This window comes from Telmatherina bonti, assembly GCF_933228915.1.
Source record: "Telmatherina bonti genome assembly, chromosome: 10".
Taxonomy (NCBI): Eukaryota; Metazoa; Chordata; class Actinopteri; order Atheriniformes; family Telmatherinidae; genus Telmatherina; species Telmatherina bonti.
In genome coordinates, this window is record NC_136628.1 from 8,780,937 (window position 1) to 8,797,052 (window position 16,116).

General features: G+C 42.4%; 1 protein-coding gene across 2 annotated transcripts in view; it reads right to left on the minus strand.

Annotated features, from left to right (window-relative positions):
* Window positions 1-16,116, minus strand: part of LOC306761636 (glutamate receptor 4) — a gene marked incomplete at both ends in the record, with an annotated part of 212,318 nt that overhangs the window by 98,651 nt on the left and 97,551 nt on the right. For both annotated transcript variants that reach the window (XM_079247885.1, XM_079247886.1), the window contains one exon: window positions 6,929-7,168. In XM_079247885.1, the coding sequence (XP_079104011.1) occupies window positions 6,929-7,168 (240 nt within the window). The remainder of the gene's footprint in view (window positions 1-6,928; window positions 7,169-16,116) is intronic.

A 16,116-nucleotide genomic window follows, 5' to 3' on the forward strand; every position in this document is an offset into this window, starting at 1 on the left:
AGTTTTTGTCTTGAGTTGCTGGATCATTGTGTTAGTCCCCTGAGTTTTTTTTTGGTTCGGATTAAAGCAGTCTTGACTTGCATCCCTGTTTCGCATCTCTGCATTTGGGTCCACACCACACCTTCACCGCCACCGTGACAGATAAACTGAGCCAGGTCGGGGAAATCCTTCCTGCATTTTCTCAGCCATGTTTTCCGTCCGACTTTCTTCTTCACTACTATTTATATGCAGGGTGTGGCTATCAGGTATGCGCTGCTGGAGGGGGAGGAGGGGAGCCGGGAGAAGAAGCTTACGAAATATAAGAAATGAACGACTTTAATTCGGTCCGAACGTTTGGATTGGTCAGAGTTTTACATGATTGCATGATTGTTTATGATTGAAAAATGTATAGATCAGGACGAGGAACCACTTCACCCAGAGTTAAAAAAATGTCTCAGAGCAAGATTACCTACTGTCGCTTTAAATTAAAAAGAATTTTCTATTGTTTCACTTCTGTTTTTCTATTTGTGCATTTTAGGAATAAGAACTTCAGCCAAGTGTGAAAACTGCAGAGGAGAGACAGCATCACAAGGAGTCATCGGAGCCTCTCTCCCTGTAAATCTGACCTAGCGATTAATCATTTCACTTTTGTATAAACAGTGTCCCATTACTAAACCAAATCAGCAGTTTTATTGTGTTTTTCAACATTGTGCAAAGCGACAGTAATTATTAGCAAAGATGATTAAACATGTTTCTGTTGAAAGGGTTGAAAACTAAACATATCTAGAGTCCACAGTCTGTTGTTTGCCATCTGAGATGAGTTTTCTGCTTTAAAATTCAGTAATTACATGGCGGCAGTATCCCAGTAACACACATTTTTCTGCAGATTCACAACACAAGTCGTACACAGACAGTAAAAGCTTGTAGGAAATCCATATTCAGCCAAAATGGACTCTTTTATAGTCGCTACCCTGGAAAGCTTTATGCGAAAGAGATGTGCGTTTCCGCCCATGTCATGTTTACATTTACACAAAGTTGTCGGAAGATTCTGGTCTGTTTGAATGTTGACTCCGCCACCATGATCATAAAGGACGGAATAGGAAGAGATACCCTCCACCACTGAAACTAATCTGTGTTGCACTGGGACGAGAACTGATGCCGGATGTGAACTAGATAATTGGTCTTGGATAAGTTTCATTGTTGTCTCTGGTAATCAGTCAGATTGAAGTTTTCTGGTATATTTTCTACAAATCCTAAAAGTTGTCTTTTCTGAAATTTGGCTCAGAACTCATTGCCATGATATTTCTGAATATTTGCCTCCCCAGTGGCTTAGCTAACTAGTGGCATACCTCAGGGGGCTTCTGGTCCCTTTTCATAATATTCAAATATAAAACACTAATCAACTACACAGAATTAGAACATAAGTAATAATTCAAACATGCGTTTAGGTGATAAAAAACAGTCTCGTTCACATGTCTGATGAGGATTCAACACTGTAACACTGTAGAAAGCTCAGAAAATACCAAAATAATACCATAAATAATACCAAAAATACCTTAATAGCATCCCTTTAATGTATAATACATTTTTATATATATATATATATATATATATATATATATATATATATATATATATATATATATATATATATATATATATATGTGTGTGTTAAGTAATAACAATTAAGTAGAAATAACGGAAGTAATGTGCGTATGACTATCAAGACTTTACTTTTTAAAGAAGTACTTAGAAACTGTCTTTGTTCTCCTGGAAATAGCAGTAGGCTTGCTGCTTTAAGTCGTATCTAAGTTGTAATAGCGTTTGGTTTTAATGAGTGTTTCACTTCAGCCAGAACCCCTTTTAGTTATTATTTTATGTTTGTATTTATGTCTGAGTTATGATATTGCATGAATGACTGAAATGAAGTCAACTCAACGTCTAATGTCTAACCTATCTTTGTAGGCGTCTAATTCAGACACCTACAAAGTCAGAACGAAGCAGCAAAAAAGTAACACTTGCATAACTCACAACCATCTGACGACACCTTCTCTGATTGGTCTGTTGTGTTTCTGTCGGATGTGAATATTAAGAAAAAAATCTCACTCTGAAATGAAACTTGAAAAATTGCTGAACAGAATATTGTTCCTGTTGACTTGACATTTGCCTCTGTTCCATTAGTATCAGCTTGTCTCAACTTAGCTTGGTCCTGTTTCTTTTCCATTACAGTTTAGTACCAGGTCTAAAAGGGGCGGGGTTTGTGTGAAATCACTGTGACGTCAGTGTTGTGCACGACAAGTTCTAACAACACAGGACCTGCAGGCAATCTGCTACTTGGTCTGCGGCTCGCCGGTCGCTGACCATAAATCGTATCCATCTGTTGGAACCGCTTCCAGTCTCGTCTGTTTGATCCACTCCGACCATCGTGGTCCTTGACATGCCGATAGTCACTTTGGAGCTTTTTCAGCTTCTCTTGAAACTGCGGAAAACTCCATTGCTAACCCCAGTCATTGAATCGGAAAGCTCTTGGCTTTTATTTTCATTTCCTGTCGCTCCATCTAGTTCCCATCTGTATCCTTTCCTCAGCAACCAAGCAGAGAAATGTCTCCACCTCAATGCTGGACCACAGAACACAGTTTTTTTTGCGCCATTGGTTGTCATGTAATGTAAACAACTTGCGAGCTGGAGTTGCTCTTCCAGTGATGTCGCCCTCTGACCCTAACCTCTGATTGGCTGCGCCCCTGACCAATAGCGGCATGCAGTCTGGCGACATTACACACAACCCGACTCAGTTCGCTCAGAACCTGGACTGAGGAGTTACAAAACAAGTACCGGTAAACGGGTACAAAAGCCCAGTGGAAAACCCCACAAACCGAGTCGAGGCAAGTTAAGTTGAGACATGCTGATACTGATGGAAAAGGGTCGTTAGCCATTTTATTTAAGACCAAAGTATAAATGAGTTTTTATGCTGATGACAGTAAAAAAAAAAAAAAGCACAGATCCCAGCAGGTTGTTGTTAAAATATTAAATTTTGGACAACTCAGCAGAGCATAAACTGTCACAGTGCAGAAATTTTTTGTTTTTAGATGAACAGAAGTGTTTGTTTTGTTAAAAGCAAAGTGTCCTGTTACCAACGCACTGATCGTAACTAAGATTTAATTCTCTTCAGTCTCACAAATTCTTTCAGTTCTGTTGTTTTTATTGTCCGCAAATCCTTGAGAACAGGTTGTGGGAATGTGGGACTAAAATTTGGTTTTTACTCTGTAAACTTAATTTCTTTCAACTGCTGACTTACAAAGAGTTTTTACAGGACAAACAAGTAGGGTCCATATCCTCTGAGCCTCTTTCCTGCATTAGCTTCCTATTGGACTTTGTAAAATCCTACTGCTCACCTTTAAAGCCTTTAGTGGTAGCAAATATCTCTTACTGACATGGTATGCAAGCTCTCAGCTACTGAGGTCTGCAGTTGGTGACAATGGGAGATTAAGCTCAGCCCCCACCCGATGGTGGACTCATACACCCTACATTTGCAGCTAATTCTTTAAAACGTCCTTCTTTGAGAAAGCTTTTGGTAAAAAGTGACAGATATCAAACTTTTTAATCCAGTGTTTTGTGGAGATGATTGTAATGATTTGAAAAAGCTAAAGGAAGATTTGGGACCAGGATCAGATGAATCTGGGAGCTCAGTGACATCACATATTGTTGCTTTCTCTTTCTAACTTCCGTTTAAAATGTTTTAAAATGTTGAAAGTATCTTTTAACCTCAAACTTTGAAAGAAATAATCTTTTAGTCACTTCTAACTAGAAGTCGACCTCTCACATTGTGCAGGGATTTAGAGTTTTGCTTGTCGGCGTTTGGTGAGTCTGTTCATAATGAAAGAAGAGGATGTTTAGCTAGGATGTGCTTTTGCTGCATGCTAGGAGTAGAGATGCTGATTTGTGTTGGATTTGAAAGCAGGGTAGGTCTGCTTGTCTTCATTCATCACCTGAAGCCCTCTTCTCCCATCACTGTCCTGCCTTTGACAGCAAACCTTTGCTCTTGTGATTGATTTTATTTTTATTTTTGTACATTCTGTACACACAGCGAACAAAAAGGTAGAAGTACAGGGAACACATAATCATTAGCATGTCACTCAGAGTCCAACTTCTGGGACATCATTCTGCCCAGTTAGGAAGTAAATTCCACCTATTTTACAAATGGGACACACAACAGGTGGAAATGAGGCAGTTAGACAGAGAATGACTACTATATAGACATGATCCTGCAGGTGTTAGACTAACATTTTCACTGCTATCATCCTCTCTGGATAACTTTCGCTCACTTTGCTATTGTCCTCCACTAATGGGAGACAGCGTCTGCAGCCTACAGAAGCTGCTCATGCCGTGCAGATCATCCAGGATGGAACTTCAGTTCTCGCTGTGGCAGGAAGGTTTGCTGTGCCTGGAGCACAGTGTGGAGATCATAGAGGAGATACCAGGAAACAGGCCAGTATACCAGGAGGTTGGAGGGGGCTGTAGGAGTACAACAACCCAGCAGCAGGATTACTATCTGCCTGTTTTGTGCAGGAGGACCAGAAGGAGTTACCAGAGTCCTACAAAATGAACTCTAGCAGATGTTTATGATCAAACTGTCAAAAACAGACTCCATGAGGGTGAATGAGGACCTCACCTGTGGAGCTTAAAGCCCAGTGCAGTGCTGCCTGATTGGCATTTACCAGACACCACCAGGATTGTCAGCTTGGCTCCCTGTGATCTTCATGGATGAGGGCAGGTTCACATGGAAAACATGTGACAGCAACATCCTTCCATCCAGTATGACTGGTTTGGCAGTGGGTCAGTGATGGTCTGGGGAGGCTTCACAGACCTCCATGTTTTATCCAGAGGTACCCTGATTGCAGTTAGGTACTGGAATGAAATCCTCAGATTCATGTCAAGCCAGATGCTGCTGCAGTGGGACCTGGTTCCGTTCGATGCTGGACAATGCTCGGCCTCATGTAGCTGGACTTCCTGCAACAGTTCTTGCACAATGAAGACATTGGTGCAATGGATTGTTCAGGCATGAACCCACTCCAGCACCTCAGGGACATCATGTCTGGTTCCAGACTGTCCAGAGGTTGACTGATGCCCTGATCCAGTTATGGAAGGAGATCCTGCAGGACAACCTTCATCATCTCACCTTCATCATATGTCCAGGAATTTCCACAGAAGTTGGCTCAGCCTGTAATTTGATCTTTATGCTTTTATTCTGATTCTGAATCCAGACCTCCATGGGTTCCTGCCTCTGATTTCTATTGATTATTCATTCCTATTTAATTTAGTCCCCAACACATTCCACAATGGGATGAATAACATGGCAGAGGGCATTTCTCCTTTGGTGTGACGTCAACCGCTGGTGCATCACATTTAGATCAGGTCAGTGTAGGGAAGAAGTTGGCAGGATTTGGTGCCCTGGCAGGACAGGATAGTGGCAGAAGCCAGGAGTTGTGCAAGTTGGTTAACAGGGTAGTGTCTCTGCTTGGAGTTGGTCAGCCAGTCCAGTCAAGCTTGTTACATCCTCCACGAGAAGCAAGAACACAGTTCTTTTGCTTGAGGTTGCAAGAACAACAAAAAAAAAATCCTTTTTTGTCAGGTCCATACATCCTCCATGAGAGGCAGGTCTGCAGTGGGGAGGGATCACTGCAGGAGGGTGATGTCTGCTTTTATGGGAAATGAACCTGGTTGTTACCTCCGCCAAGGAGGTCATGTTTTCACCGGCGTCTATCTGCCAGTTTGTGTCCAAGATAACTCAAAAAGTTATGGACGGATTTTCATGAAAGTTGTTGGGAATGTGAAAAGGAAGAACTGATTAGATTTTGGTGGTGATCCGGATCAGCGTTTGGATCCAGGAAGTTTTTAAGGATTCTTTAACATTGTGCTTGGCGGATGTTTGCACTCTTTTGAGTGTTTTTCTAGTTTCATATTTAACGAGCAGCTTCGTCCGCGGCAGGGCAGGTTGTGCACACAGGTCCGAGTGTTTTAACACCACATGTTGTAAAAATGTTGGTACTTTCTCACCACCTCGATCAGCTGTTTTAACAAAACAAACCGTTTTACCTCCAGCAGCAAAAACGCGAAAGCAGCAACTCCGCTTTATGTTTTTCCGTGTTAACCACGCCCACCTCAAATGTCCGACCAATCACAGAATACTTCTCAGAGCCCCGCAAGGAAAAACTTCTACCAGCCGGATGTGCTGAGAACTGTCCTGCAAAAGCAAAATGACATCATTTTCTTCTCGGGGCCTCAAGAATAAAGTTCTCGTTTCTTGTGTCAAGCTAATGAGATGTGAGAGAAGCTGCAAGAGTACCTACTTCGGGATAGGATGTGTATTCTGGATCTTCAGCGAGCTGGAAGTCTGGTTATCCAGCACAAAGACAGTTTTGCGGTTGTAGATTGTGGGTTACGTAATGGTCAGGGCTTGGCAACACAAACTGTGGTTGTGTCTGTGGTTGTGTTTAACACTTGCTTCATGGACCTGATGTTTCACATTGGGAACCTGAACAAGTGGCTACATGCAGTGGTAAAGTATTTGCAGCATTGAAGTAGAGGAAAGTACTGTTGACTTGAATGTAGACAGTGCAGGAAAAGAAGCCACAAGTGAGTGTCAGGATGGCATTTTTCTCAGTTGTGTTGGGTCAGTTAGGAGAAGCTTTCAGCAGATTCTCGGCTTGTTTAAGGTTGGCTTCAATCTGCAGCAGTGAGCTTAGTAGCATTGGTTAAACATACTGCAGACAGTGTGTTTACATGGACTGAATAAAGATTTTCAATTTTCATTTATCACGTTTTGAGGTGTGTTGATGAAGCAATCCCTTTTTTCCAGCAGTGCATTACAGAGTTTGATAGTTAACAGAGAAGAATGACTGGTGGTTTTAATGGAAAAACACTGAACTCGTTTCTCCATCGCATGACTCACCTCGGTCTGTGTCGTACAGGAAGACAAACTTGTTCCAGTCGTAGTGGTCGAGGAGGGACAGGAGCGCCCCTCGGATTGATGGCCGGAGCTGCAGGGTGAACTGGCTCTCGCCCTCCGTGGGGAAGCTGGGAGTGATGAGGGAGATGTGCAGGGCGCTGCAGAAGGACGTCAACGTGTGGACCGATCGCTTGTCGTACAGGCCGAAGATGGCAAAGACACCACGGGAGTACTGCGAGCAAACTGGGGAGAAAAAGAGACATCAGAATTCATCAACATGAGACCATTTTCATTGTGATACATTGTCATCAGGCAGCTTTTCAATGACAAATATAAGATGTAAAAGGAGATTTTAGTGGTTTGGTAGGCGTTGAATTTTATCTGTTTTATTCTACGCTCGTCTGGATGTTTGTCCCCACTCAGCAGTGAGGCTGATTTTCTGAACTCACCAGATGATTTGATTTAACTCTCTGGGGTGAATTCATTCTTATTTAACGGTGACCAGTAAATTGTTCAACTTCTACGTTTTTCAAGCAGCCTACCCAGCAAAGAATGAAATGTTATTAACAGCGATGTGAGATTATCATCTGCAATCCACCTAAAAACGGGCCAGTTGTACCGGTTTGTTATCGTGTAACTTATGTTGTTTGACTTCCTGGTTCCACACAGTTAGCTTTAGCATCATAAAGCTAACCGTAATTCCAAAATCAAACTTTTCATTGGAAAGTTTTCTGGAACTATCCTGTAAACCATATTAATGAAATCTTCCAAAAGGGTTTATTTTGTTGTGTGGTTATAGAGTGCACAACAATAGATGCTAACATTGTTATTTAGCCTGTTAGCATTGGGCTTTGTCCTGTTAACCAGTGAGGTCAAACTAAAACATTTTTATTTTCCTTTGTTATTACAGTGAGACACTAATTCTTTTGTTTATTCTTTGTTGATTTTTCTTCTCTTTAGCTGAGAACAAATTTCCCATGGGACTTCCACGTCAAAGTCAGACAGGAAGTACGTATGTACCGAGTACTTCTACAAGTTTGACTCCAGTTGATGCAGGAAAAATTAATTTTCTGGGTTTTCTGAATGTGTTATTGTGATTTAGACTAAACTGTGTGTAATTTAAAGGTTAGACTTAGGCTGACATACTTGCTGTTAATTGCATGTACATGTGGTTTTCATGGCTTGTGTATTTGCATTTGCTTGGAGTGTTGTTGCACGTCTTAAGAAATGACTGCTATGTGTTCACAAGCTGGAACATAAGAGTAATCAGAAGTTCTTGAAGACCAGACACATCTTGCTTCATTTGGAGGCCTTACATATTATCTTCAATGATTCTGGTGTTGCTGTTGTTGCCAAGTTTGTTGTTTCCTTTACTTCCTACAAATTCAGTAACTCTGTCTAGTCCCTGATGTGTCCTCGAGGCGAATTCTCTGATGACACACACAGATATGAGAACAATTATGCTCACATACATACCTATATGTGTTTCTTTTTCTTTTCACATTTTAACTAATTCTGAAATCCAAAAAAAAAGAAGAATAAAAAAAAAGGCGAAGTAATCCTGCAGCTTATATGGGGGGGGGGGGGGGGGGGGGGGATAGGAGGAGGGTAAACATGGTAGTACCTGAACCCTGAATGGCACCGCTGAACCAACAATATTAAAGAAAGCTATTAAAATTAATATTAAAATTAAAGCTAAAATAATGACACGAAGATCTTCAGCCAAGTTGCGAAGATCTGCAAAGAATGTCAGGCTGTGAATCAGTTTAGTTTCCCTTTATTCATCACATTTCTCTTGTGATGATTTAATTAAGAGCAAGAACGTTGCACAATGACAGGCTCACCTCCCGAGAAATCATTTGTAAATGAGCAAGTTCTGGCTAAACGCCAGAAATCAGCTCACCAGGAAGTGAAGTCTGGAGTTGATTGGTTAAAACGAGCGGCAAAGCCCTTGCTTTTAATGCTCACTGTTTTGAATGACAATTGACGGCAGGGAAATATGGTGCGAGTATCACCGGAGAAATAAACGCTCTGTACCACAACAGAAAACAAAACAACAAGCCATTATGCCGCTGATTACCTCTTTAAATCCTCTCAAAAGGAGCCCTGAATGCAGTAAACAGAGATCAAAAACCCAACCCATCCGTTTCCTCTGATGCTTTCATCTGGAAAGCTGTTCCCTTCCCTCATTTAAGCAACACAAGCAACATTTCCTTACACGCTGAATCAATCCCCTCGCTCTTGTGTAGATATTCTTTTAGTGGACGTATTAGCACAAATCATGTTCAGGCAGAAACGGCTCATGACAAAAAAACTCAGCCTACGTCTGTTGTGTTTGTGTTTCATTGGTCACACTTTGAATTAAACAAAAACTTTGCATTTGCATAAAATATACACAAGCTGCACAAACGCACTCTGTCTGTCCCGCTTCCTGCTTGAGGAGATCTTCTCATTATAGAAAGGTTTGGCTCTCTACAAGAGCTGGACTATAATTGCCCACTTTTTTTCACCCACAGAACAACAAGAGAGAGGAAAGATAATGAGCATCCTCTGCCAGTTTCTGGATACAACCATAATCAGAGTGAGCAGCGAACTGAAGGAAGAGCTGGAGATGTTCCTGTTGTGAAAGGAAAACGAGGGATGGGAGAAGTAAACGAGTGCTGCTTGACTGACAAACCCATTGTTTCCATGCAGGGTGCGGGACTGAACTGTAGAGACAGAGAGAGAGGCTCTGCGTCTTTTCTAATCTTCCTCTGCAACACAAACAAGACAACAGTCGGAGACACGGAGAGGGGAAGCGCTCTGCTTCTCTTCTTCACACAATTAAGGCACATGGAGGTGCTGGCAACCATGCTGTCAAGCCTTACAACACTATTTAAAGTGATGTCTGACTGGGTTTGTTTTAAAATCTAAATTCTTTCAGGACTTGCTTAATCTGGGACATATTTTTTTAATTTAAAAATGAAACCATAAAATTCACGTGGCAAAAACTACATTAGTGTGCTGAAAGGTAGAAAAAGAAGATCCATCTGGAATTCTGCTTTAAGCCAGATTTAGGTTCCGAAATCCACCTTACACTACCTACTTTAGACCAGGAGACCCTGGCTGACAGCGGAGCCAGCAGGAGGACCACAGACTGTGTGTAAAAGATGGGCGGAGCCTCCGTGACGTCACCCGAAGGTTTCTGAAAAGCTGAACGGAAGCTCATTGGGCAGTTCCTACCGTCGCCATCTTGTCAACGTAAGGCGTAATGTCACTCCCAGAAAAGACTAAATTTGGCAAAGAGGTGGAGCTGAGAGGGGGGCTGTGAGCGTGGGGGTGGATGATTGACATTCTATTCTATTCTATTCTATTCTATTCTACAGTCATTTAGCAGACTTTTATCCAAGGCGACTTCCTTATGGACATCTATCAATCTCCGACCTCCCAGTAGCTAAATGCTACCTAAGCTAACCCGAGCTAACAGGAGCTAACGAGGTAACAGAGGTAAGCTGGCTAAAGATAAAGAAAGTTATTAGCCGGCTAAAAACCACGGTTGTTCTACATTCTTCCTTCTTGAGGCAGGAAATCGGGTACCTGTCAATCAAAATGACACGCCTCTAAATATGCAGAAGTTTTAGATTAAATTAGTTCTAAACAGAGGAGTTATGAAAAAAAGTCACTCCCCTCACAGTTGTCATGAAAGTAAACCTGATCTATTAAACCTAAAATAGTTTTGTGTACCAGGTTGTAAACATGTTTGTTTCTGCTGTAAACATGTTTATTTCTGCTGTGAAGTTGGTCTTTTTAACATGGGAGTCTATGGGGAATTGCTCTGTTTTGCAGCCCCTAGTGGATGAAGGGGGAACTGCAGTTTTATGCACTTCCGCATAGGCTTCACTTTTAACCACCGGAGATTGCCGCTTGAGGAGGACTAAAAAGCGGTTGCACACAATATAATTGCTCTCCACAGCTTGTTGTCCAGTTCAGCACAAATATGTTTATAACTCATTTATTTGAATAAAGTACTACTAATAATAAATAATAGTAAATCTGGCGATTTATTCTGAACACAGATTTTCACCTCATGGCTTCATGTGTCCTGATCTCTGTTCCGTTCTGCTTGTATTTATTGTGTCAGTACGGTCTGGTTTTCTGTTTTTTGTGGGGTTTTTTTCCCTTCCATGTTCTGATTACTTCATGTTCATCATCACACCTGGGTTACTTTGCAAGTTTGCTTCACCTGCTCCTTATTAGTTCACCTCAGTGTGTCATGAGTTGGGTTTTTCCCTTTGCTTTGTTTTCAGGGTTCCTGTTTTATTTTGTAGTTTTCCTGTTTAGTTCCCTCGGTTCTTGTTTAGCTTCATTGATTTCCTGTTATTGAGTTCACCTGGTTTCATTTTGTTAATTACTTCACCTGTCTCATTGTGTTCTGTGTATTTATACCCCTCACTTTTTGTCTTGTGTTGCTGGTTCATTTGTTGGTTTTGGCCCTCACCGTGTCTTGGATTAAAGTGATGTCTGATTTCTGCATACCGGCTTCCCGACTCCTGCATTTGGGTCCACATCCCTACAGCCACCGTGACACAGTGTACATAAACCCCTTGTTTTCATTTATTCCTGGCCAGATAGTTGTTGTTGTTGGTATAACAATGTGTGTTTTTCAGCCCGTTTTGCTTGTTATGTTCATTAAACCTTTATTTAATGCACCTGTCTGGCCTGTCAGCCTGCATTTAGTCGCACATCCTCCATAAACAGCGGCTTTATGCCTCCACCAACCAAATAAGCTGTTTTTTTTTTTTTTTTTAAATAATCACTGCATCATTTATTTTCTATTAGATGAGGGAAGGAAATATCTGAGGGATATTTTGTGATAAATGGTGTGTCAGTTCTTGAATTGTGGCCAAACATTGTTCCTCCGTCAAAAAAACCGTAATAATTGTTTTTTTCTTTTAAAGTTTTTTAACAAGATAAATTTGCACTGGATCTCTTTTTTCTTCCATGATTCACATCTGTTGGAAAATCATTTTTACACGTAGATTGCTTTTTGTGACGATAGCTCAGAAACAGTGTGTATTATGTACTTGGATTATGTACGTTTTAACTATAACAGTTTCATAAATCAGATAAAGCTTTGGAGAAAGTTCAGCAATAAGAGATCTGATCCATCTCCATCCCTTCTGTTCATTCTTTCAAAGCTTCCACTTTATTCTGATGTGTATTATGAATACCATCCCCTCCCCAAGTCAACATGGAGCCTCAATCTGCTTCCTCCACGTCCACCAGCAGCATCTGGAGTCTAGATGTGAATCCTTCTGCATTGGCAATGAATGCAAATGATTCGGTCCAAGAAACGTTGAATCCTCTGTTCTCCTCCGTTATTTTTCTCTTTTTCCCTTTGGGATCCATGGCGCATCACACAGCCCCGGTTTGTTTACAACGCCGCCTGCCTGACATCCCGCCCTGCTGATAGATAGGCTACGTGTGTCATAGGCCATGACACAAATCTTCCTTGACAGAAATGTTGAAATTTAATATTTATTCTACACAAATTTTACAGCATTGGAAAACGTTAAGAATGTTTGTGTCATGTTTGTCCTCCTACAGAACCAGATCTAAACAAAAATATGTATCCCTCCCCCATCGTTTTCCATTTTATAAAACATTTTTGAAAAAGCTCCAGGGAGCCACTAGGGCAGCGCTAAAGAGCCGCATGCGGGTTGCCGACCCCTGATCTAGACTTTCAGCCACTTATTATTCATACATACTTACATACATTTAATTGTGTTACCTTGAGGAGACCAAGCCGGTGGAGCATTTAAGACACATTGTTTGCAACTTAACAGCTGTTTCCTCTCTATTAACTATTTGTTGATAGCAAACTAGAATACAGCTTTATTTAAAATAAGATGACTTGGTTGAGAAACTTTGGCAGATTTTCATAGTGTGGTGCTCCCAACGCTGGCTAAACCAGCATCGTCTTCATCCCGTCTCTTCTCTGAGACTTCTCCAGCCAGTAAAAGTCAGTCTTATGCTGACTCTTGTCTTATCTCTTGCTCTGTTTATTTCTCTCTGTGTTTTCCTCTTTTTCCCTGCTAATGGGGTTGTGGCATTCTTGTGCAGAACCAGCGGTGGTAAGTGTTAGAAACGGCCATCATGTTGATGTGCAGTTCCTATAGCCGGGATCTGCTAAACCAGTCCTTTAGGGCCAGTCTCCTGCGGGTTATAAATGTAAATGTTTCCCTGCGACACACCCGTTTCAATACAATACAACTTTATTTATAAGGCACTTTAAAAACAACCATGTTGACCAAAGTGCCACTTTGTGGGCGGTTAAAAAAACTGAATAAATAACAGACATTAGGACAACTTTAAAAAAAAAAAAAAAAAATCAGACATCTAAAAACAATCAAAAAATAAAAACAATCAAATTAAAACAATCAAAATAAAATCAGATCTAAAAAGTCAACTTATTGTGCAGAAAGCCAGCTTAAATAAATGGGTCTTCAGTACAGATTTAAAAGTTTAGAATAAAATTCATCTCCACAGCTTGCTGCAAGTTCTGCACAAGTCTGTCAATAACTCATTTATTTGAATCGGTTCTGCAGTGAAACATCTGATACCTGCAGGATACCGGTCTCCCAGGACTGGGTTTCTTTTCTGTACTGTGATGTGGTGCAACTGAGCCAAATGCCGTTGTCACCTGATGCTCCAGGCTGGAAATAAAAGTTGTGAAGTGCAGTTTCTCAGCTTCAGGGTGCTGCAGAGCAACTACGGCTCCAGAAATGTGCATAATGAATGTCATTATACAATGAAAATGAGTCAGAAGCAGAGTTTTAAGGTCAGAAAGTTATGTAGTGCTGTTTTAAATTCATCCCAGTTGCTGCTGCATTGCATTTTGATGTTGAATAACTGATATTTGCATGTGTGGCTTCACTTTATTCCTGGAGACTGCATACATGGTACAGCCATGCATGTGAACATTTCTATCCTCATCGAGGCATGAGGGGCTGTCAGGAGTCCTGGTAGAGAGAGAACCCACTCAACCAAGAAAGGAGTCCAGAGGTTGGAAAATCCACAAAGCTCACTGATGTCCCCTCGAGGGATGACATCACACGCACACACACACACACTCTTCCCTGCATCCCTCTATGTCTGACTAAACCCCCCATCACTCTGTGCCTTCTACAGTCTTGCAGAGCAAAAACACATTAATATGAGGAAACCTGTGGGTCTGAGATTTAATCCTCCCAGTTTTGATAAAAAACTGTCTCCTTCTCATGTGTTTGCGTTCAATCTCATCCTGTTTTCATCGTTACAACTGAAACAACGCTCACAGTGCAGACTTAGTCTGTCCTAAAACGCCATGACGGAACTGACAGCTTACAAAAACATCCTCACGTTGAGCAATGATTAACTTCAAGCTGCATTAATGATCTGAAAGTGTGAAGGAACCGCTCTGAACCGTTCTGAATAAAGCATGGTGAAGTTCTGGCTCTCTGTTGAGCGAACGTATCACATGGAATATAAGTCTGCATTACATGAGAGCATGGCTGAAAGGAAAAGAAATCCCTGAAGTTTTGAGAACATCAAAGAGACCAACAGAAGGTTTGGAAGTCCGGATGCAGTCCGGCTGGCAGCACTTTCAGCTCCTCTGACGCTGGATTATTCTAGAAAGTCATTCATTATACGTCCCGTCCAACTGTGAACATTACAAAGCACTCTTTGAAGGTCACACTGTCGCTGCCAACATGTGCAGAGAGGTTCTGGCAGAGCAGACAGGACAGTACGGATGTCCAGCATGAAGCCAGATGGCAAGAGATGAGTGTCTCACTGAAACTGGATCCATCCAAACCACAAACACCTTGCCCCATGTCAGCTAACCAGTCTGTACCAGTAGTTCAGGCTCTTTCCTGACTCTTACTCATGATGCAACACCATCAAGATGTCAGACTCTAACTGGTCCTAAATGCATCCTGCAACCTGACAGCGAGCCTTTTACATTTAGATTTGTAATAAACCATTTATGCCACAATAATTCAGATTTTCCAGCTAATTTACACAAAATCAAAGAATTTTCATGCAGTTTCATGATGTTAAAATATTATTAACCTAAACAGTAAAGACATGCAGTGAAGAGATGAAGGTGATGAGGGTAGACACACTGAGAGGGGTCCGAGCAGCTTCATTCTTCATCATTCCTCATCATCCTGACCCCTCAGTCGGGACGTTTCTTCCTTTTGTTTCATTCTCTGTCCAGGTGATCCCACACAGCTTTAAAGTGATCTATTCCAGGTTCTGTAGAGGATCCAGTCCTCCGTCAGACCCGCTCAGGTCCAGGTTCTGTGGAGGATCCAGTCCTCCATCAGACCCGCTGAAGTCCAGGTTGTGTGGAGGATCCAGTCCTCCATCAGACCCGCTGAAGTCCAGGTTCTGTAGAGGATCCAGTCCTCCGTCAGACCCGCTCAGGTCCAGGTTCTGTGGAGGATCCAGTCCTCCGTCAGACCCGCTGAAGTCCAGGTTCTGTGGAGGATCCAGTCCTCCATCAGACCCGCTGAAGTCCAGGTTGTGTGGAGGATCCAGTCCTCCGTCAGACCCGCTGAAGTCCAGGTTCTGTGGAGGATCCAGTCCTCCGTCAGACCCGCTGAAGTCCAGGTTGTGTGGAGGATCCAGTCCTCCATCAGACCCGCTGAAGTCCAGGTTGTGTGGAGGATCCAGTCCTCCATCAGACCCGCTGAAGTCCAGGTTGTGTGGAGGATCCAGTCCTCCATCAGACCCGCTGAGGTCCAGGTTCTGTGCAGGATCCAGTCCTCCATCAGACCCGCTGAAGTCCAGGTTGTGTGGAGGATCCAGTCCTCCATCAGACCCGCTGAGGTCCAGGTTCTGTGCAGGATCCAGTCCTCCATCAGACCCGCTGAAGTCCAGGTTGTGTGGAGGATCCAGTCCTCCATCAGACCCGCTGAAGTCCAGGTTGTGTGGAGGATCCAGTCCTCCATCAGACCCGCTGAGGTCCAGGTTCTGTGCAGGATCCAGTCCTCCATCAGACCCGCTGAAGTCCAGGTTGTGTGGAGGATCCAGTCCTCCATCAGACCCGCTGAAGTCCAGGTTGTGTGGAGGATCCAGTCCTCCATCAGACCCGCTGAAGTCCAGGTTGTGTGGAGGATCCAGTCCTCCATCAGACCCGCTGAGGTCCAGGTTCTGTGCAGGATCCA